This window comes from Oratosquilla oratoria, chromosome 7 (genome assembly GCF_046742065.1).
Source record: "Oratosquilla oratoria isolate Oo_2021 chromosome 7, ASM4674206v1, whole genome shotgun sequence".
In the NCBI taxonomy this organism is placed as follows: domain Eukaryota; kingdom Metazoa; phylum Arthropoda; class Malacostraca; order Stomatopoda; family Squillidae; genus Oratosquilla; species Oratosquilla oratoria.
This window is the reverse complement of record NC_134783.1, coordinates 82,944,784-82,966,936: the sequence shown is the minus strand read 5'-3', so window position 1 is coordinate 82,966,936 and position 22,153 is coordinate 82,944,784. Positions and strand designations below refer to the sequence as shown.

Here is a 22,153-nt window from a genome sequence, read left to right as displayed (position 1 = left end):
CTAAAGGAGTGCAAAGAAGAACTAACAGACAAAATACACATCTTAATAAACAGCTCACTCAAAGAAGGAAAGATACCCGAGGACTGGAAAAACGCTAACATTGTACCAATACACAAAGGAGGAAACAAAGAAGAACCCACCAACTATAGGCCAGTATCACTAACAAGCACCATTGCCAAAATTTGTGAGAAAATAATCAAGAATAGATGGGTAAAACATCTGGAAGACAACGACATATTAAACCCAAGACAATTCGGATTCAGACAAGGAAGATCATGCTCCACAAACTTAATATGCTTTTACTCAAGACTAATAGACATAGTGCAAGAAAGAAATGGATGGGCTGATTGTGCATTCCTAGACTTGCAAAAAGCCTTTGACAAAGTACCACACAGAAAACTACTAAAAAAACTGGAACACATAGGAGGAATACAGGGAAACCTACTAAAATGGATAGAGGACTTTCTGACTGGTAGAAAGATGAGAGTAGTGCTCAGAGAAAAATATTCAGACTGGAAAGAGGTGATCAGTGGAGTACCGCAAGGATCTGTGCTGGCACCAATAATGTTTGCTATCTATATGAATGACATGGATGAGGACGTGAACTGCTACATGAGCTTCTTTGCCGATGACGCCAAACTGCTAAGGAAAATAGAAACTGATGAGGACTGTGAAGCACTGCAAGAAGACCTAAATAGGGTATGGAACTGGAGTCAGAAATGGGAAGTGGACTTTAATACTAAGAAGTGTAGCATAATGGAGTTTGGAAAAAGCAAAAACAGAATATCAGGAAAATATACAATTGGAACCAAAGAAGTAAAGAAAGTAGGATCCGAAAAAGATTTGGGAGTAATTATCACGAACGACTTGTCCTATGATATACAGATTAACAAAATTGTCGGGGAGACTTACAACTTGCTAAGATCAATAAAAGTGGCGTTTACATACTTGGACGAAGACATGATGAAAAAAATATTGGTTACATTGATAAGGCCTAGATTAGAGTATGCAGCGACATTGTGGTCCCCCAGTACCAAAAAGAATATAAAGAAAATAGAAAGAATCCAAAGAGCAGCTACAAAAATGGCACCTGCACTTGCAAACCTATCATACGAAGAGAGATTGGCTAAACTGGAGTTACCGACACTGGAGCAAAGAAGAGAGAGAGGTGACCTATTGACCATCTACAGAATCATGAAAGGCACAGAGGTACTCGATAGTGAGAACTTACTTAACTGGGACAAAAGAAACACAAGAGGACATGGAAAGAAAATAAAAAAAGCATAGCTATAGAAGAGAACTGAAGAAAAACAGTTTTCCTCATAGAGTTTTGGACACTTGGAACAAACTGGACAATGAAATAGTATGCGCAAAAACCATTCATGAGTTTAAAAACAAACTAGACACTGCAAGATACAAAGGCGGGACAACACGAGCATAGCTCCCCTTCCTGCAAAATACAACTAGGTAAATACAACTAGGTAAATACAGTCATCAAAGATGAGACATTACTACTCTTCAACAGCAGGAACATTCCTGTACACAATTTCATCACTGAGGTTCACTCAGAAATACTACATAGGAATGCCACAGATGACAAAACAAAGATATCCATCTTAGCATCCAAAATAGCAAGCATGACACATTAGCTGGTGATGTCATTTAGTCTGACTTATTTGAGGAAACGGCATCCTTTGATCAATTTGTAGAACAATTTAAAAAGTCATTTGCTGCTTTTGAGCCACTTGGAGCACTTTTCCCCCTATATTCTTCACCAAAAACTTACAATCATGGCCCGCACATCACTAAGGAAAAAGTGGTCAAAATAGCTTCAGCATTTAAGAGTGAACTCAGAGAAAGCCTCAAAAACTTAGACTGGGTCTCAGACAACAAAATTTCATTGGAACACAGTCTCCCTCATGGCATACTTTCGCCTACTCTCCCAATTACACCCAGACACACTTCAGAAAGCTAGCACCTTTACATTCACACCAGGTATCACAAGTGAATTCTCCAGGAAATTCTCTGAAACGAACCAAGTTATCACTCAGATACAAAACCAGTCATTACCCATAGCACCCACACACACAATAGCACAGGTCACACAGTCCCCCTAACATAACACAAGATCAAGACATACATCACACATGCAAGATCGCTCATGACAACACTCTCCTTCAAGAACACGATTGTTTTGTACATACTGCCACAAACCAGGACACCTCACTAACACAAGTTACCACAGATACCTGTCACAACCAAACCAATACTGCGAACATCATGGTACATATTTCCACACAAGCGATTGTTGTCACATGCTGCTAGCATGGAGGTAACACAGACCAGAATCCCCAGATTGCTCTCCTGCTAGACATTCCCCTAACACCTCTCCTTATGGATAATACAAATAAATAAAAGGCAAATGAGGTTTAGTCTTTATATGCATTCCCAATACAAAGACCACTTATAAGTAGAATAACTTGAATGACTTAGTCTGAATAAAAATTCACCAATATGTCTTAACATTATATGGTACAATATAATTAAAAATCATTAGTGAAAAAGTCTTGTTAATTACTAATTGGTCACTGTATGTAGCATGAGGTATTCCAAGATGCAGAAATATAAACATAAGTACTAAAATCTAGATTATAAATTTCATACTTCACAATACTTTAAATTGGCAACAATTTCTAAATCTTTCACTAAGCCAGAGAGAAAAGTCATCCACCATATGCTGTATGCGTGATGTGTGTGCCTTACAACAAGTATCACAGCAAAAATAAACTGCACAAGGTATGGTTTTTCTGTCTGTCTGAAGCCTTGATACAATATCAATCTTTATAAAGATCACTGAAGAGTAGGTAAAAACTGGTTTCAAACAAGTTTCATTCCCACAATATGCTGTTGGTCCAAAATTAATTGGGTTACACAGGCTTGGGGGTAAATATTCACTTGTAATTCTTCTTGCACTTCTACCATACTTTGCTTTATGTTGATCTGTATTACAAGGACTTCCTGAGGATAAATGACCATGTTGTTGGTTCCATATGTACCTTATACATAATTCACTGAGAGGAACAACTGACATTTCCTCCAGAACACTTGATATGTGATGCAGCCACTTCCCAATAACTATATGGATTTCTTCACCGTGGACTTGCTTCTCCTTCATACGAACAAATACTGTCTGGTTTATAATGCTTTGTTCTTGAAAGCAACTGAAAAGAATTTTTTTTAAATATTTTCTAAATACACACTTTCTAAGTTAATGGTAGACTTCTCTGCATATATTAGACAAAAACACTTGTGTTATTTCAAATATAAAACATTTGTGCTCTTGAACAAGGAGGGGAGAAGGCAGGGGATATGGGTGAGTGGAGAATGGCTGTGTACGGATGATAATTTGACTTAGCCCAAAGTGATTTCTCCCAGTCTTCTCTATTTACTGCATGAGGGCACAGAGAGTGGGGTCACTGATTAAGGGGAGTGGGCTTGTTGTGTATGTACTGTGTCTTGTTTCATTGCAGAACTGACCCAGCCAGTGGGCAGGAATCAGGGATGACCTTCATCCACAAGGAGCTAAGATGAGAGGGAAAAAAGGGTGGTGGATGGGGCACTACACTCCACAAACACTCTTCTGATAAATCTCACACAAATTTAAATGGCATCAATACAAATAAGTTCCAACACAGAACAATTCTCATAAAATTATATCTATATACCAAGAGCTTTTTCCCCCCTTACAAGGGAGGAAGCCAAATCTAAGGCATGTACCTACTCCCACCCATTCCATCCCCATCCACCACCCTTTTCCCCCCTCTCAGCTTAGCTCCTCATGGATGATGGGTAATCCCTGTATCACACCCACTGCCTTGGGTCAGAAGCAATGTAGCAAGACAGAGTACATCCACAGCATGGCTGCATAACCTAATCCAGGCCCCCCCCCTCTCCTCCTCATGCAGTAAAAGAGAAGATGAGGAGAAATCCCTCTGGGCTGCGTCAAAATATAATTCACACATACCCCCTCACCCCCCCATCCCCCACCCATTCCCTTCCATGCATCACAGAATCATCCATACAAAACCATTCTTCTCTTCCTTCTCCCTTCTTCAACAGATGTTCCCCTCTATCCCAATGCTTCTTGCACCCCATCCATGCATCTTATCCTTGGTCGCCCCCACATGTTCACTCCTTCCACCTCTACCTTTCACACCTTTTTTACTAATCTTTCTTCACTCATTCTTTCCATGTGTTCAAACCATCCCAATACTCGTTCATCAATCATATCTCCTTCACCCCATCTATGTATTTTAACCTTGGTCGCCCCTTCATGTTCACTCCTTCCACACCATTTTTACTAATCTTTCTTCACTCATTCTTTCCATGTGTCCAAACCATCCCAATACTCTTTCTTCAATCCTATCTCCCAACTCCTTTTCCACCCCTACTCTCCTTCTCACCTTGCTCCTCACTCTATTCAGCCTAGTAAACCCTATCATACTTCTCAGATATTTCATCTCAAATACAAACTCTTCTGGTCTTATGTTCCATGTTTCTGCCCCATACAGTGCTGTCGGTACAATAACTCCTTCATATAATTTCCTCTTAGTATCCATTCCTAAATGTCTATGCCTCATTACTTTTTAATCCCCCAAGGTATTTACTTGCTTTTCTCAATCTACATTATACCTCCACCTCTATTCCTCCCTTTCTTGCCACATTTGCACCCAAGTATCTAAAGCTATCTACTTCCTCCAGTCTATCTCCTTTAATACTCACTTCCAATTTGCTCCCACATTCTCCCCTTGTACATCTCATCCCCTTACTTTTACCCATATTTATCTTCAACTTCCTTCTTTCTCACACCTTCCCAAACTCTGTCACTAATTTCCTTAACCTCTTCACTCCGGGGCACATCGCACGTCTGGCAGCATTAGCTGCCAGGTGTGTGATGTTGCGTCATAATAATCGCATTATAAAAAATAAAGTCAGTGCTCAATTGCTCGTTCTCTTTCACCCATGAATTTTGATAACCATAGAAAATATTATGAAGCCAGTTTAGAGAGAATGAGGGTCACGCAGGTACGACTACAATAAATATAATCAAGATGCCGACGTCTGCATCCTCGTGTACCCACTTGCTCCTCATGACGCCTACGTAGGCGTCACCGTATGGAAGTGGTTAATCCCTCTTCTGGTCCTGCCACAAGCACAGTGCCATCAGCAAACAACAACTGGCTTTTCTCCCATTTTTCTCCATTTTCTTTAACCATTTCCAATCCCTGGCCCATTACCCTTGCATTTACCTCTAGCACCACCCCATCCATGTATAAACTGAACAGCCAAGGTGACATAACACATCCCTGACAAAGTTCCACCTTTACCTCAAACCACTCTCTCCATTTCTAATTCTAACACAGGCTCTACTACTCTCATAAAAACTCTTGAGTGCTCTTAACAGCTTTCCTTCTATCCCATATATCTACAATACCTCCCACAGTGCCTTCCTGTCTACCCTTTCATAAGTTTTCTCCAAATCTATAAAGGCCCAAAAAACATCCTTAACTTTTCCTAAAGCTTTCTCACATATCTGCCCTATCACAAAAATCTGATCCACGCAACCCCTACCTGTCCTAAACCCACACTGTTCTTCACAAATTACTCCCTCTGTTCCTCTCCTAATCCTCTCAATCAAAACCCTCCCATAAGCCTTCCCAACTCCACTCAAGAAACTGATCCCTCTGAAATACTACACTCACACTTGTCCCATTGTCCCTTGTAAAGTGGAACTATACAGGCACTCCAGTCCTCTGGCACTCTACCCTCTCTTAACCACTTCCATACGGTGACGCCTACGTAGGCGGCATGAGGAGCAAGTGGGTACTCGATGATGCCGACGTCGGCATCTTGATTATATTTATTGTAGTCATACCTACGTAATTTCCATTCTCTCTAAACTGGCTTCATCAATTTTCTATGGTTATCAAAATACACAGGTGAAAGAGAATGAACGACTGAGCACTGACTTTATTTTTTATAATGCAATTATTATGACGCAACATCGCACGTTGGGCAGCTAATGCTGTCAGACATGCGATGTGCCCCGGAGTGAAGAGGTTAAACATTAAACAACCTCACCCAGTCCACCATCACTGTACCTCCCTTTTTAAGACACTCTGCATAACACCCATACAGTGCTGTCAGCATAATCACTCCTTCATACAATATCCTCTTAGCATCATTTCCCAAAGGTCTATTTCTCATTACACTTTTTAATCCCCCAAGGCATTTACTTGCTTCTCTTATTCTCCCTCTACCTCCACTTCTCCCTTTCCTGCCACATACACCCCCAAGTATCTAAAGCCATCCTCTTCCTCCAGCCTCTCTCCCTTAATACTTACAATTTGTTGCCATCCTCTCCCCTTTTACATCTCATCACCTTTTACCCACATATATCTTCAACTTCCTTCTTTTGCACATTTTCCCATACCCTATCACTAACTTCCTTTTTTCCTCCTCTGATCCTGCTACAAGCACAGTGTCATCAGCAAACAGCAACTGGCTATCTCCCATTTTCCTTAACCATCTCCAATCCCTGGCCCATTAGCCTTGCATTTACCTTTTGCACCACCCCATCCATGTAAAATTGAACTGCCATGGTGACATGACACATCCCTGATGAATTCCCACCTTTACCTCAAACCACTCACTCGCTCCATTTCTAATTCTAACATGAGCGAGAGCCACATGCGGGAATGGACGGCTAGAAAAGAGCTCTGATTACAGTGCTTTTTCGATAAGCTCAAAGGAAACAATCTAGTTGTATTTACGGACAGTGAAGTGAGCTATGTTTGTCAAATGACCATAATGATAAAATTGTGTCAGCATTAGTGATAAATTGGTGAGGAACAGTGCGGTTTTAGGACAGGTAGGGGTTGTGTAATCAGATTTTTGTGGGAAGACAGATATGTGAGAAAGCTATGGGAAAAGGTAAGGATGTTTTTTGGGCTTTTATGGATCTGGAAAAGGCTTACAACAGGGTAGACAGGAAGGCACTGTGGGAGGTACTCCTATGGGATAGGAGGAAAGCTGTTAAGAGCAGTCAAGAGTTTTTACGAAAGTAGTAGAGCTTGTATTAGGATTAGAAATGGAGAGCGAATGGTTTGAGGTAAAGGTGGGACTTCGTCAGGGGTGTGTTATGTCGCCCTGGCTGTTCAATCTATACATGGATGGGGTGGTGTGAGAGGTGAATGCAAGGGTAGTGGGTCAGGGGTTGGAGATGGTGAAAGAAAATGGAGAAAAGTGGAAAATAAGCCAGTTGTTGTTTGCTGACGACACTGCACTTGCAGCAGGATCAGAGGAAGGATTGAGGAAGTTGTGAAAGAAGGTACTGAAGATAAATGTGGGCAAAAGTAAGGTGATGAGATGTACAAGGCTGGAAGTGAGCATTTGGCTGGAAGTGAGCATTAAAGGTGAAAGACTGGAGGAAGTGGATAGTTTTAGATACTTGGGTGCAAATGTGGCTGGAAAGGGAGGAGTGGGGGTGGAGGTAGAATGGAGACTGAGAGAAGCGAGAAAATGCCTTGGTGGATTAAAAAGTGTAATGAGAAATAGACATCTGGGAATGGATGGTAAGAGGTTATATGAAGGAGTGATTGTGCCAACAACACTGTACGGGGCAGAAACATTGAATATATGAGAGGAAGAGAGGAGTTTGAATGTGTTTGAGATGAAATGTCTGAGAAGTATGATGGGGGCTACTAGGCTGGATAAAGTGAGAAATGAGGAGGTGAGGAGGAGAACAAGGGTGGAAAGGGAGCTGGGAGATAGGGTTGATGAAAGAGTATTGGGATGGTTTGGACACATGGAAAGAATGAGCGAAGAAAGATTAGTAAAAGAGGTGTGGAAGGCAGATGTGGAAGGAGTGAATATGAGGGGGCATCCTAGGATGAGATGGATGGATGGGGTGAAAGGGGCATTACAAAAGAGAGGAATGTCTGTTGAGGAAGGATGGGAGAGGACAGAAGATAGGGGTGAATGGAGAAGGGTTGCATATGGATGATGCTGTGATGCATGAGGGGGAGTGGGTGGGGGATGGGGGGTGAGGAAGCATGCATGAAAAAAAAAAAAAAAAAAAAAAAAAAAAAAAAAAATTACGCAGCCCGAAGGGATTTCTCCCTGTCTTCTCCCTTTCTGCATGTGGGGATGGAGAGGGGGGGTTGCTGGATTTATGAAGTAGCCTTGCTGTGGATGTGCTGTGCCTTGCAACACTGCTTCTGACCCAGGGCAGTGGACAAGATGCAGGGATGACCCATCATCCAGGTGCCAAGATAAGAGGGAGGGTAGAGGGTGGAGGGGAATGGAGTGTATTAGGGATGAAATGGGTGGGAATGGTTTTTATGCCTTTGTTTTTTGGCTACCTACCTTGTAAGGGGGAAAAAGCCTTTGGTATATGTATGTATGACAAGGAGGAATAGAATACACAGAGGAAATAGAAATGGCAGAAATTATGAACAAGCATTTTAAATCAGTGTTTACGAGGGATAACATACAACTTAGGGATGTTGAGTGGGAGGGGAAAGTCCCCCCTATGAAAGAAATAGAAGTAACAAAGAATGATAATGAATCACTTGATTAACCTCGATGTCAGAAAATCGCATGGTCCACATGAAATGGCAAACTGGATTTTGAGAGAATGCAGGGACAAACTAACAGATAAAATACATAGTGTAATAAGCAGTTCATTGAAGGAAGGAAAAGTTCCAAAAGATTGGAAAAGAGCAAATATAGTACCAATATATTAGGGGGGAAACAAAGAAGACCCTACAAACTATAGACTGGTCTCTCTTACAAGCATGGTAGCAAAAATTTGTGAAAAAATGATCAAAATTAGATGGGTAAGGCATTTGGAAAAAACAATGTACTAAATCCGAGGCAGTTTGGATTTAGACAAGGAAGATCATGTGTCACAAACTTGATGTGTTTCTATTCAAGACTAGTAGATATAATACAGGAAAGAGATGGATGGGCTGACTGTGTATTTCTAGACCTGAAAAAAGCTTTTAAGGTGCCACATAAGAAATTGCTAAAGAAATTAGAAACTGCAGGAGGAATACAGGGCAAACTACTTAAGCGGATAGAAGACTTCTTGCATGAAAGAAAAATGAGAGTGGTGATAAGAGACAAACATTCCAATTGGGATGAGGTGATTAGTGGAGTTCCACAAGGAACACTTTTGGCCCCAATAATGTTTGCTATATATATCAATGATATGGATGAAGGAATTAAAAGTTATATGAGCTTCTTTGCAGACGATGCAAAAATGTTGAAAAAAGTGAACACAGAAGATTGTGAGTCACTGCAGAGTGATCTCAATAAAGTATGGGAATGGAGTAGGAAGTGGGAGATGGAATTCAACATTAAGAAGTGTAGTATAATGGAATTTGGAAAAAGCAAAAAAAGAATAGTGGGATCATACACATTGGGAGAAGAAATTAAAAAAGTGGAAAAAGAGAAGGACCTAGGAGTCATTATCATGAATAATATGTCCCCTGAGAAACATATTAACAAAAATTTTGGAGAAACTTATAATCTAATAAGATCAAAGTGGCATTTACATACCTGGATGAAGAAATGGTGAAGAAAATACTAGTCACTTTGATAAGACTAAAATTGGAGTATGCAACGACGACGTGGTCACCAAGTACAAAAAAATGTATAACAAAACTTGAAAGAATACAAAGAGCAATTACAAAATTGGCACCAACACTCTCAGAATTATCATGTGAGGAGAGGCTGGCAAAACTTGAGCTACAGACATTGGAGCAAAGAAGAGAGTAGACTTAATAACTATTTATAGAATCATGAAAGGCATGGAAATTATTGATAGAGAGGATCTAATAAAATGGAATAGTAGAGATACAAGGGAACATGGAAAGAAAATCAAGAAAGACAGTTGTAAAAGATACCTAAAAAAGAACAGCTTTCCCCACAGGATAACAGATGTTTAGAATAGGTTTGATGAGAATGTGGTGTGTACAAAAATGATACACAAATTTAAAAACAGTCTAGATGAAACGAGATATGGAGACAGGACACCACAAGAATAGCTCCCCTTCCTGTAAAATACAACTAGGTACATACACACACACATGGAATTGCAAATTGGATATTGAAAGAATGTATAGATGAACTAACAGACAAGATAACTGATTTCTCACTCAAAGAAGGAAAAGTACCACAAGACTGGAAAAATGCAAATACTGTACCAGTATACAAAGGAGACAAAGAAAACCCAACCAATTATAAACCAGCCTCCCCTTACAAGTACTATAGCAAAAATATGTGAAAAAATTATCAAAAGTAAATGGATCAAACACTTGAAGGACAACAAAATACTAAATCCAAAACAATTTGGATTTAGGAGTGGAAGATCATGTGCCACAAACTTAATATGCTTTTACTCAAGATTAATAGAAATAATTCAAGAAAGGGACGGGTGGGCAGATTAGACCTTCTTAAATTTACAAAAGGCATTTGACAAAGTACTACACAAAAAGATACTAAGAAATACTGAGACAGTAGGTGGAATACAAGGAAAGTTATTGAAATGGATGAAAGATTTCTTGAACAGGAGAAAAATGAGGGTGGTACTTAGAGACAAGAACTCAAATTGGGAACAAATGATAAGTGGCTCCAATATTGTTTGCCATATATATAAATGACATGGATGAAGGTGTGGAATGTTATATGAATTTCTTTGAAGATGATGCAAAACTACTAAAGAGAGTAAGTACAGAGGAAGATTGCAAATATTTGCAAGAAGACCTGGACAAAATCTGGAAATGGAGTAAGAAGTGTGAAGTGAATTTCAATATCAAGAAATGTAGTATAATGGAATTTGGAAAAAGCAAAAACAGAATATCAGGACAATACAAAACTGGTACAAAGAAAATTAAAAAAGTTAACTCTGAAAGGGACCTAGGAGTAGCTATCACCAATGACATGACACCAGACAAACATATCAACAAATTAGTTGGAGAAACCTTCAATTTATTATGATCAATGAAAGCGGCTTTTGACTACATGGATGAAGAAATGATAAAGAAAATATTAGTTACATTGATAAGACCAAAATTGGAGTATGCTGCGACACTATGGATACCTAGTACAAAAAAGAACAAAGAAATTAGAAAGAATTCAAAGAGCAATGACAAAGATGGCACCAACACTCTCCAATTTGACACATGAACAAAGATTGGACAAACCCGAACTATCTACCCTGGAACAAAGAAGAGAAAGAGGAGGCCTGCTAACCATATACAGAATTATGAAAGGAATGGAAGTCCTTGATAGAGATGATTTATTTAACAGCTGTCTGTGTTGTCAATGCAGCAACTGTTGCCTTGAGTTTCACAAAATAGAAAATCTGCAGCCCCACAGTGGCAACAGTCATCGGAATTTCCTATAGATCTCTCTGGGAAGAAATTTTGGACTCCTGTCTGTGTTGTATTAGTGTGGGACCATTTCTATTTTACCTAGTTGTATTTTGCGGGAAGGGGAGCTACGTTCGTGGTGTCCCGCCTTTGTATCTCACAGTGTCTAGTTTGCTTTTAAACTCATGACTGGTTTTTGCGCACACTATTTCCTTGTCCAGTTTGTTCCAAGTGTCTACCACTCTATGTGGAAAACTGTTTTTCTTCAGTTCTCTTCTGTAGCTATGTTTTTTTAATTTCTTTCCATGTCCTCTTGTGCTTCTCCTGTCCCAGTTTAACAAGTCCTTTCTATCAAGTATTTCTGTGCATTTCATGATTCTGTAGATGATCAGTAGGTCACCTCTCTCTCTTTACTCCAGAGTCGGTAAATCTAGTTTAGCCAATCTCTCCTCATATGATAAGTTTGTGAGTGCAGGTGCCATTTTTGTTGCTGCTCTCTGGATTCTTTCTATTTTCTTTATATTCTTTTTGGTACTGGGTGACCACAATGTCACTGCATATTCTAGTCTAGGCCTTATCAGTGTGACCAATATTTTTTTAATAATTTCTTCGTCCAAATATGTAAATGCCACTTTTATTGATCTTAGTAAGTTGTATGATTCTCCAACAATTTTGTTTATCTGTTTGTCATAGGACAAGTAGTTTGAGATAATTACACCCAATTTTTTTTCGGATCTCTCCTTCTTTACCTCCTTGGTTCCAATTCTATATTGTCCTGATATTCTGTTTTTGCTTTTTCCAAACTCCATTATGCTACACTTCTTAATACTGAAGTCCACTTCTCATTTCTGACTCCAGTTCCATAATTTATTTGTCTTCCTGCAGTGATTCGCAATCCTCTTCAGTTTTTACTTTCATTAAAAGTTTGGCGTCGTCTGCAAAGAAGCTCATGTAACATTTCATCCATGTCATTCCATGTCATCCATGTCATTCCAATCATCCATGTCATTCACATAAATAGCAAACATTATTGGAGCTAGTACAGATCCTTGCAGTACTCCACTGATCACCTCTTTCCAACCTGAATATTTTTCTCTGAGTACTACTCTCATCTTCCTACCAATCAGGAAGTCCTCCATCCATTTTTGTAGATTCCCTTGTATCCCTCCTACACGTTCGAGTTTTTTTTAATAATTTTTTTGTGTGGTACTTTGTCAAAAGCTTTTTGTAAGTCCAGGAAGGCACAGTCAGCCCATCCATTCCTTTCTTGCACTATGTCTATTAATCTTGAGTAGAAACATATCAAGTTTGTGGTGCATGATCTTCCTTGTCTGAACCCAAACTGTCTTGGGTTTATCATATTGTTGTCTTCCAGGTGTTTTATCCATCTATTCTTGATCATTTTCTCACAAATTTTGGCTATAGTGCTTGTTAGTTAGACTGGCCTATAGTTAGTTGGTTCTTCCTTGTTTCCTCCTTTATATATTGGTACAATGTTAGTATTTTTCCTTCTTTGAGTGAGCAATTTATTATGTTATGTATTTTGTCTGTTAGTTCTTCTTTGCATTCTTTTAGAATCCAATTTGCAATTCCATCCGGGCCATGTGATTTCCTGACGTCAAGGTTTGATAGGTGTTCTAATATTTCTTTTTGTGCTATTGTTATGTCGCTCATGGGGGGAGATCGCCTTTCATTACCTTCGTTCCAATATTGTGTTTTCTCTCTAGTGAAGACAGATTTAAAGTGATTATTCATGATTTCGGCCATTTCTAAATCTTCTGTGTATTCTATATTCCCTTGGCGTAGTTTCACCATTTCTTGCTTGTTTTTAAGTTTGCCATTCATGTATCGATAGAATAGTTTGGGTTGCTCTTTGCATTTATCTATAATATCCTTTTCATGGTTCCTTTTTTCCTCTCTTCTCACTTTAACATACTCATTTCTATAGTTTATATAGACTTGCCATTTTCCAGTTTTTTTTTATCTTTTCTCCACCTTTTCCAAGCTCTGTCCCTTCTGTCTTTTGCCTCACTGCATCTTTTGTTGAACCAGCATTTAATGTACACTCTCTCTCGCTGTCTTGGTACGTGCTTATTTACCCCTTCATTGTAATTATCCATCAAGATATTCCATTTCTCTTCCATTTTTGTCTCTTCCATGTAAAATTTTTCCCAGTTTGCATTCAGGAAGAATTTCTTTAGTTCTGCAAAGTCTGTTTTGTTGTACATCAATCTTCCTTTCCTATGCTTTTCATTTCTCTTCAATGAGTATATGGTCAGTTTCAATGAGTATATGGTCACTCTTTCCAATTGGTGTTTTGTATTGGATTTTATCCACAATTTCAGGTCCTGTTGTAAAAATTAAATCTAGATTCGATGGTTCTTTGTTGTTTCTGTATCTGGTGTTTTCACTGACCCATTGAGTAATTGTGTATTCCATGGTCATATCTAGTAGTACATTACCCCTCAAGTCATCTCCTCCTCACACTGTCATGTTTTCCCAACAAATTTCTTTGCAATTGAAGTCCCCCATAATTACCAGATTACCCCCGCCCATTAGTATTTCGTCTAATGATTGCCTTGTATCTTCTAACATTTTCGTATGCTCGTTCTCTTTCCAAGTGTTTATTTTTGGGGGCACATAAGTCACCATAAACTTTCTATTTTTCATGTTCTTGTCTTCAACTTTTATCATGATCAGTTCTACATTACCTTTGCCCTCCACTATTTTTGTCACATTCAAGTTTTTTTTGGCCAAGAACATGATTCCTCCTCCCTGTTTCTTGTCTCTGTTTTTAATCCAGTAATTATATAGTCCATTTCCAACATCGAAGGATGGTATTATGCCCCTTAATTTAGTCTCCACAATTCCCATTATGTCTGGCTTTTCTTCTAGCAGGTAATCATTAAGTTCGTTCAGTCCTGAAATTAATCCATCGATGTTGGTATAGGCCACTTTCAATTTTCTTCTCTCTCCATTTTTTTTTCTCTTTGGTTTGCCCATTCTGATGTACCATTTCCTCAGTCTCATATCGATTACTCTCCAATGGAATTCCTTGCTTTCTGTCTCTGTTCTTTTTGCATTTTTTTCCTTTGCTTCATCTATTAATGTCTTTTCTTTTTCTAATTCCTCAGTACTCATTTCCCTTTTTATCCATATCTTATTATATTTTTCACTTTTTCAAATAAGTCATCTACTGCCATTTGTGATCTTTTATCTTTAGGGGTCGATTTCTATCCTTACAATAGTGACCGATCCTATATGTTTCTTCAAAGTCTTTAACTGCATCTTGGGCTCCCTCATGAACTTCTTTTAAGATCTCTATTGCCATCTCTTTTTCTTCTTTTTCTCTCATGAATCTCATCAAACCATGTTTTTCTTTTAACCCATATACCACAATACATTTTTTCCTATCCACTGTGTCTCTGACCCAATTTGCTTTTTCATTAATTACTTGGATAATTGTGTCTTTTGCATTTTCCTGCATTTGTTGTTGGATTATTTCTTTGTTTTCAATGTTTTCCTTCCATTTCTTAACCCCTTCCATATGGTGACGCCTACGTAGGCGTCATGAGGAGCAAGTGGGTACGCGAGGATGTCGACGTCGGCATCTTGATTATATTTATTGTAGTCGTACCTGCGTAACCCCCATACTCTGTAAACTGGCTTCATCATATTTTCTATGGTTATCAAAATTCACGGGTGAAAGAGAACGAGCGATAGAGCAATGACTTTATTTTTTATAATGCGAGTATTATGACACAACATCACACGTCTGGCAGCTAATGCTGCCAGACGTGCGATGTGGCCCGTATTGAAGGGGTTAATCTTTTGGATACTTTCCTCACCTAAGTTTTCTTCGATTTTTTCAGTTATTTCCTGTATTTGTTATTAACGTCTGCTTTTAAGTTTTCGCTAAAAGTGGTAGGAAGAGAAGAGCAGTCCCCATGTATGAAAAAGTTTAAGAAATATAGTTGAAGTTAATAGAGATCTTGGGCCCAGTTTAGAGACTAAGTGTTAGCCTCTCAGGGCTGCACCTCCTGATTAGACCTGTTTAAAAAAACAACTTTTTCATATGTTACTGTACTCTTTCCCATGCTTTTTGACCTGAAAAAGCCATAAATCACATACATTTTTATCTAGGATGTATGGAAGCATTGCAGCATGGAGGCTGAATTTTTATATTATTTTACCAAAAGGGCCAATTTTGAGGCATTTCTAAGTATATTTTGTGGTATAATTTATCTATACAAGACAGTAACAAATTAGGTACCAAATAAATTAGCAGAGTCTACAATGATGAATTTTCACTGTGATTTTTAATAGATACAAAATTATTGAAAATCCTGACTTTTCTACTAATCTGGAGACATGGTTTTTGCATGGAGCAAGATAGAGCAACAAAATAGCTATCAAATTAAAGCAGTTCTAATGCTCTTTTGAATGTGTACAATCTGATTAATATTGTACAAAAAGTGGCATGTTATCTATATTTACAGAAAAATAACAAAATTCATATATTTGACATATACAAAGTGGATAGTGTAATTTTGCAACAAGTCAAACCATCAACTGAAACTACCAAAATAATCATGATTACATGCATCAAAATTATGTAACACAGTCATTTATTAAGTGTTTGCTTCTTGAAATTTTTGAAGTGCTGACTGTTGTATTCCACAGCATGGAGGAAATATTCCCTCTGCCTGGGATCTGTGGTGATGACATTTGCAAAATCACTCATCATCTTAACTCCATGCTCAGTGATGTCATTCACATCTCTGAGGTTTCTCACATATTCCAAGGCTTTCTTGTAGTACTCCTTCTCTGTCCATGATTCAACCTGATCCAGGCACCAGTCAAGTCCAATGCTAAGGATGGCTATCAGAAGGTGGAGTTCCAGACCAATAAGATCTAAGCTACTACTGTGGTCTTGCCTGTTACCTTCTGAAACACAGGTTTTCCCCTTCTTCGGCTGTCTGGCTTCTGAGTGCTATGCAGCTGAGTAGCAATGTCCTCTTTCTGCTTGTCACTCAGCCTGTTGCTGAAGAGTGTGAATGGCACAGCCTCCTATGTCAAGTACCACTTGTGATTTTCCATCTCCTGAAGAACTGTTTCAGCAACCTTTGGGTCTAATCTCTTGTACCTCAACATGTCCTGGATGAACTGAAGATCATTCACAGTAGCATCTGCAGCAGTTAATGACATCATCCACACTGGTATGTAGAACAGCACCAGGAAGATGTTGAGCCATAACCCAACCTGTGACCTTTCTTCTCAGTCCTTTGGTCCTGGCAGAACCTGATGTCCTCATCTTTTTTCTCCCTGGATAACAGTCTGCTGCTCTCTATATCCTGGACAGCATCTGGAGCTCCTATGTCGAACAGACCATCCAATTCCAAGACAAATGCACTTCTCTTTCTTCCAGGGTCTCTTGCTTTTCATCAGTGCTCTGTGTTTGTCATGGAGTTTCATGAAGAGCTTCATGCAGTTATGTCTGGTCATTGTCTTGATCCTAGCCATCTACCAGAATGGAATGATAGCTTCAACTGTTTCATAAGCAAGGTTTTGAACCATGGGTTTCCCTGTATTTTCTGGTAAACTTTGGAGATAAAGGAAGTACTGGAATGCTCCTGTTGGTGGGAAGCTGGGAACCACTGATGCAAGTTGAAGGGTATCCGACCAGGAAGGTTTCAGTGAGAGATCTGGTGGCCAGCCAGCTTGATGCTTGCTTGTGGGTTGCAGGTGGAGGTTCTGAGACATCAATTGTGCATCCTTGTAGCTCCTTGCTTAATGACATTGTGAAGTATCTTGTGGATAGTTTTCTAGATTTGGATAAAGTTTCTGTGCTGGCCTTGCTTTTGTACTATTCAATATTGCCCCATCATTATTAACAGGTTTCTTTAAATATTAAATTAAATGCTGAAATTATGTACAAATTTTGGTCTAAATTTATTTAAAATTTAAACATCCATACAAAAACCATGTCTCCAGGTTAGTAAAAAAGTCAGGATTTTCAACAATTTCATATCTTTTAAATTCACAGGGAAAATTCATTAATTCTAATGGTTGCTATATGTACAGTAGATTCTGTTCTTTCATTTGGTACCTAATTTGTTGCTTGGTCTTGGATAGATAAAAAATTATACCACAAAATATGCTTAGAAATGCCTCAAAATTGGGCCTTTTGGTAAGAAAGTAAAAAATTTCAGCCTCCATGCAGCAATTCTTCCATACATCCTAGATAGAAATGGTTGTAATTTTTTGCCTTTTCAGGTCAAAAAGAATGGGAAAAGTACAGTAATGATGGAAATAAGGAGGGGGACAGCTTCCCTGTCCATTTTGCTGAATCACCATATGGAAGTACCCATTACTGGTTTCATCATTTAACAATTAATCAACAAGGTATGCCTGTGCCATTGTGTAGACCTACATCAATCCCAAACCCCCACCTCCTCATCCTCCAACTTGCAGATTCATCAGCCTCTAGAGTCAATATGTGGAACCACTGCCAAGTACAGTACCTTGAGACTTTGGGTCACTTGCATGAGAAACCTTAGGCAACAAATTTAAACAAGGTCCTTGTTCAACCACAACAACCTGTTCCTTATCTAAGTATGAACAGACTTACCCACATGTTTGCAGAGTGACTGGGTCCCAAGACTCCCCTACACGAAGTTGTTGCACTAGACTGAAGGGAAGGTAATTCAGGTCATGGTTGTCATCAAAGAATATTCTGGGAAAACACAAGTGGTGTAATATAAGTATACAATACATTTGTAGTTTGACTATGTATGGCACCTCATTTAACCCCTTCCATACGGTGCCGCACACGTAGGCGTCATGGACTTAGATCTCGGTGGCAGCAGCCAATGCCAGCCGTACGACGTGTCGTAATAATACTCGCATCATAAAATATAGTCACCGCTTATATTGATCGTTCTCTCTTCACCCGTGAATTCTGATAACCATAGAAAATGCGATTACAAAAGAATTAGAAAGAATGTCATTATGGAGGGGCGACTACAATATATATAATCAAGACGCCGATATGGCAGCCTCGCGAATACACTCGCTCCCCATGACGCCTACGTGTGCGGCACCGTATGGAAGGGGTTAATGGTATAAAATCTATACAATAAAAATGGACCAAGTAAGAACATTACATGTACTCCTAAATCAATTTATCAATATAACTTGTCCTACAAATATGATCACTTGTCTCAACTTTCCACCATTTTGCTATCCCTCCTACCTGTTTATATCCCTTTAATTATTTAACTTCCTCCTCCATCTACTTATTTCCCCATTCCTACATTTTTGTCATCCCCCTACCACCTGTGCTTGAAGTCTCCCTCCCCTCAAGCAAGATGACCTACGCAGGTGTTGCCATGAAGGGCAGGGCAGGGAGGCTCAGGAGGTTATTGGCACAGCAGGACAACCTGGTGAGGAGAGGCAGCCCCGCAAGGGTGCGTGGCAATTCTGTGAGTTGGTTGTGATCCAGATAAAGACCCTGAAGCCCTGTGGGATGAACAACTGGGCTGAAGCACTTAGAGGGGGTATGGGGATGAAGGAAGGAATTCTTCAGTATATGATGGGCAACAAAGATGAAGTTGACAAAAAAAGATAAAAAGCACCATGTGAAGACAGAGCCTTTAATAGTAACACATCTTGCTTATTACAGCTTTATCTAAGTACATTTATCAAGTACAAGTATTTTGACCCAGCCCAAAGGGGTTTCTCCATGTCTTCTCTTTTTCTGCATGAAGGGACAGAGAGGGGGGTCACCAATTAAATGAAGTGGCCTTGCTGTGGATGTGTTGTCTTGCTACATCGTTTCTGACCCAGGGCAGTGGGTGAGATGCAGGGCTGACCTGTCATCCAGGAGGATCCAAGAAAAGAAGAAGGGAGGGGTGGTGAATGGGAGTGGAGTATGTGGGGATGAAATGGATGGAAGTAGATTTATGCCTTTGACTTTGGCTACCTCCCTTGTATGGGGGAAAAACTGTTGGTATATATATTTATGTATGTCAAGGCAGTGGGCGAGATGCAGGGATGACCCATCATCCAGGAGGAGCCAAGATAAGAGGGAGGGAGGGGGTGGATGGGAGTGGAGTATATGGGGATGGAATGGGAGGGAGTGGATTTTATGCCTTTATATTTTGGCTACCTCCCTTGTAAGGGGGGAAAAGCTTTTGGTATATGTATGTATGTACGTATAAAGTACATAGTTACGGTACACATATCTGAGAACAAATGTATACCACGATTCAACAAAGCTGTAACAAGTGAAACATTGTACAAATAAAGGCTCCATCCTCACATGGTGTTTATTTTGATAAACTTGTAGGCAACTGTCAATTTCATACAAAAAAGGAATTTTAAGAGTGTGATTTAGAAATTAACATCTAAACTATAAGCTGAAGACTGAAGGAACACAAAATATGCAGACATGACACAGAAGGATGAAAATCAAAAGACAGTGGTTACATGAAGTGGAATGTTACAAGAACTTGACATGTTAATAAATTAACCTGTTTGGTATGTCATCTATTACAATTACATTCTAGCCAAAAATGACAAATATTATTATTATTATTATTATTATTTTTTAACTCTAAAAAGAGTAGTACTTTCATTACGGTAACCTTTTCCATATGAATTAAATTCTCATGGGCGACATCACCTGCCTAATGTACAATGATTAGATGATGCATCACAATACTCACATTATAAAATATAAAATTACAGCTGTATTACTTGTTCTCTTTCACTCTGAATATTAATAACCATGTAAAATACAATCAAGCCAGTTCACAGAATATGGGGGTCACTCAGCTAAAATCTACAAAATATATATAAACAAAATGCCAATGTCAGCATCCTCATGTACCCACTCACACCTAATGACACCTACATAGGCGTCATTGTATGGAAGTGGTTAATCTATATAAACCTAGAAATGCCCATGACATGAAGACCCCCACCACAAAAAAAAAAAAAAAAAAAAAAAAAAAAAAAAAAAAATATAAATATATATATATATATATATATAAATAAATATACCAAGGCTTTTTCCCCCTTACAAGGGGGGTAGCCAAAAAGAGAAAGGCATAAAGTCATTCCCACCCATTCCATCCCTGAATACACTCCACACCCCTCCACCCTCCCTCTTATCTTAGCACCTCCTGAATGACGGGTCATCCCTGCACCTTGTCCACTGCCATGTATATAACTGCATCTGTTCTCAACAAATATAAAAACATCTGCAGGGTTGGGAAGTACACAAACTCCAGTGCACCTTTAAGCAATGTGTGGATGAATACACAGCCTAACAATTTACTGTAGTAATGTGTGCATTATCTGCACTGGTTATGTTACATGTTTGAATGACTAACCTTTCTGCCAAGGAGGAGTGATAACTCATGCATCACACTTGTAAATTCACATGCTTACTCATTATATATATCTCTCTAAACAAAATTCCTCAATCACAAAATTCCTCAATCCATGTTCTTATAGTGATTCATTATTCTACAATGTGAATTCTCTTTCACAATCTATATATCTTTATAACAAGGGCATCTTCCCCCTTATAAGGGAGGTAGACATCTAAGGCACACATCCATCCCCATCCATTCCACCATCCATTGTTACCCTCTCATCTTAACTCCTTGTGGATAAAGGGTCATCCCTGTCTTCTGCCTACTTCCTGGATCAGAAGCAATACAGCAAGACACAGTACATCTATAGCAGGGCTGTTTTATTTCCATGATGACCCTCCCTCCCTCATCCCCTAATGTACAAAATAGAGATGGGTAGAAATCCTTTTAGGCTGCATCAAAATACCATACATACACCACCATTCTCCAGTCACACCTATCCCCTGCCTTCTCCTTTCCCTGTTCAACAATCATTCCCCTTTTGCTAAAAGTCCTTTTTACCCCATCCATCCATCTCATCCTTGGCTGTCCTCTCAAGTTCACTCTATCCACCTCTGCTTTCCATACTTGTTTACTATTTTTCCTATAAAAAGAAAACCAAAGAAAAAAATCTTCAAATTTTAATCCTATTGTGATTCATTATTCCACAATGTATAAATCAGTAGTATACAGTTTCCTGTGGGCACTAGGATCATCTTTCGGCAAAAAAAAAAAAATATATATATATATAAATAACATAAGATTGGCATATCATTATTTGTGCATACATATACCAAGGGCTTTTTCCCCCTTATAAGGGAGGTAGCCAAAGTCAAGGCATAAATCCACTCCCATCCTTTTCATCCCCACATACTCCACTCCCATTCACCATCCCTCCCTCCCTCTTTTCTTGTACATATTTATACATACACATACAAAAAGGTCTTTCTCCTTTATGTGTGAGGGAAGGGAGAGGATGATCATATACCTACCCTTAGTCATTCCACAACCATCTAAAACTCATTTGCTGTCCCTTGCATCTTACCTCCTTGTGGATGAAAAACCATTCTTATCACCCATCCAATGCTCAAGACAAGATATAGTACCTCCACAGAAGGGCTCCATAACAGAAACTGGTTTCTACCCAGTGTTTCATTACATGGAACACCTTCCCCCTCATTCTCATCCTCTCAAGAAATTAGAGAACATAGAATCCCCTCCTGTACCATTAAGATTCCCCCAACTACACTTAGGTTCTACATACTCATTTAAAGCACTCCAAAAACATTTATT

At 39.1% G+C, this 22,153-nt stretch overlaps 1 protein-coding gene across 3 annotated transcripts in view; it reads right to left on the bottom strand.

The window, feature by feature from the left end:
* Positions 1 to 2,423: 2,423 nt before the first annotated feature.
* Positions 2,424 to 22,153, bottom strand: part of LOC143027239 (uncharacterized) — a 75,564-nt gene continuing 55,834 nt past the window's right edge. For all 3 annotated transcript variants that reach the window (XM_076188483.1, XM_076188484.1, XM_076188485.1), the window contains 3 exons: positions 18,818 to 18,959; positions 18,070 to 18,174; positions 2,424 to 3,221 (listed from right to left, as the gene is read on the bottom strand). In XM_076188483.1, the coding sequence (XP_076044598.1) occupies positions 2,666 to 3,221; positions 18,070 to 18,174; positions 18,818 to 18,959 (803 nt within the window). In that variant the 3' untranslated portion in view covers positions 2,424 to 2,665. The remainder of the gene's footprint in view (positions 3,222 to 18,069; positions 18,175 to 18,817; positions 18,960 to 22,153) is intronic.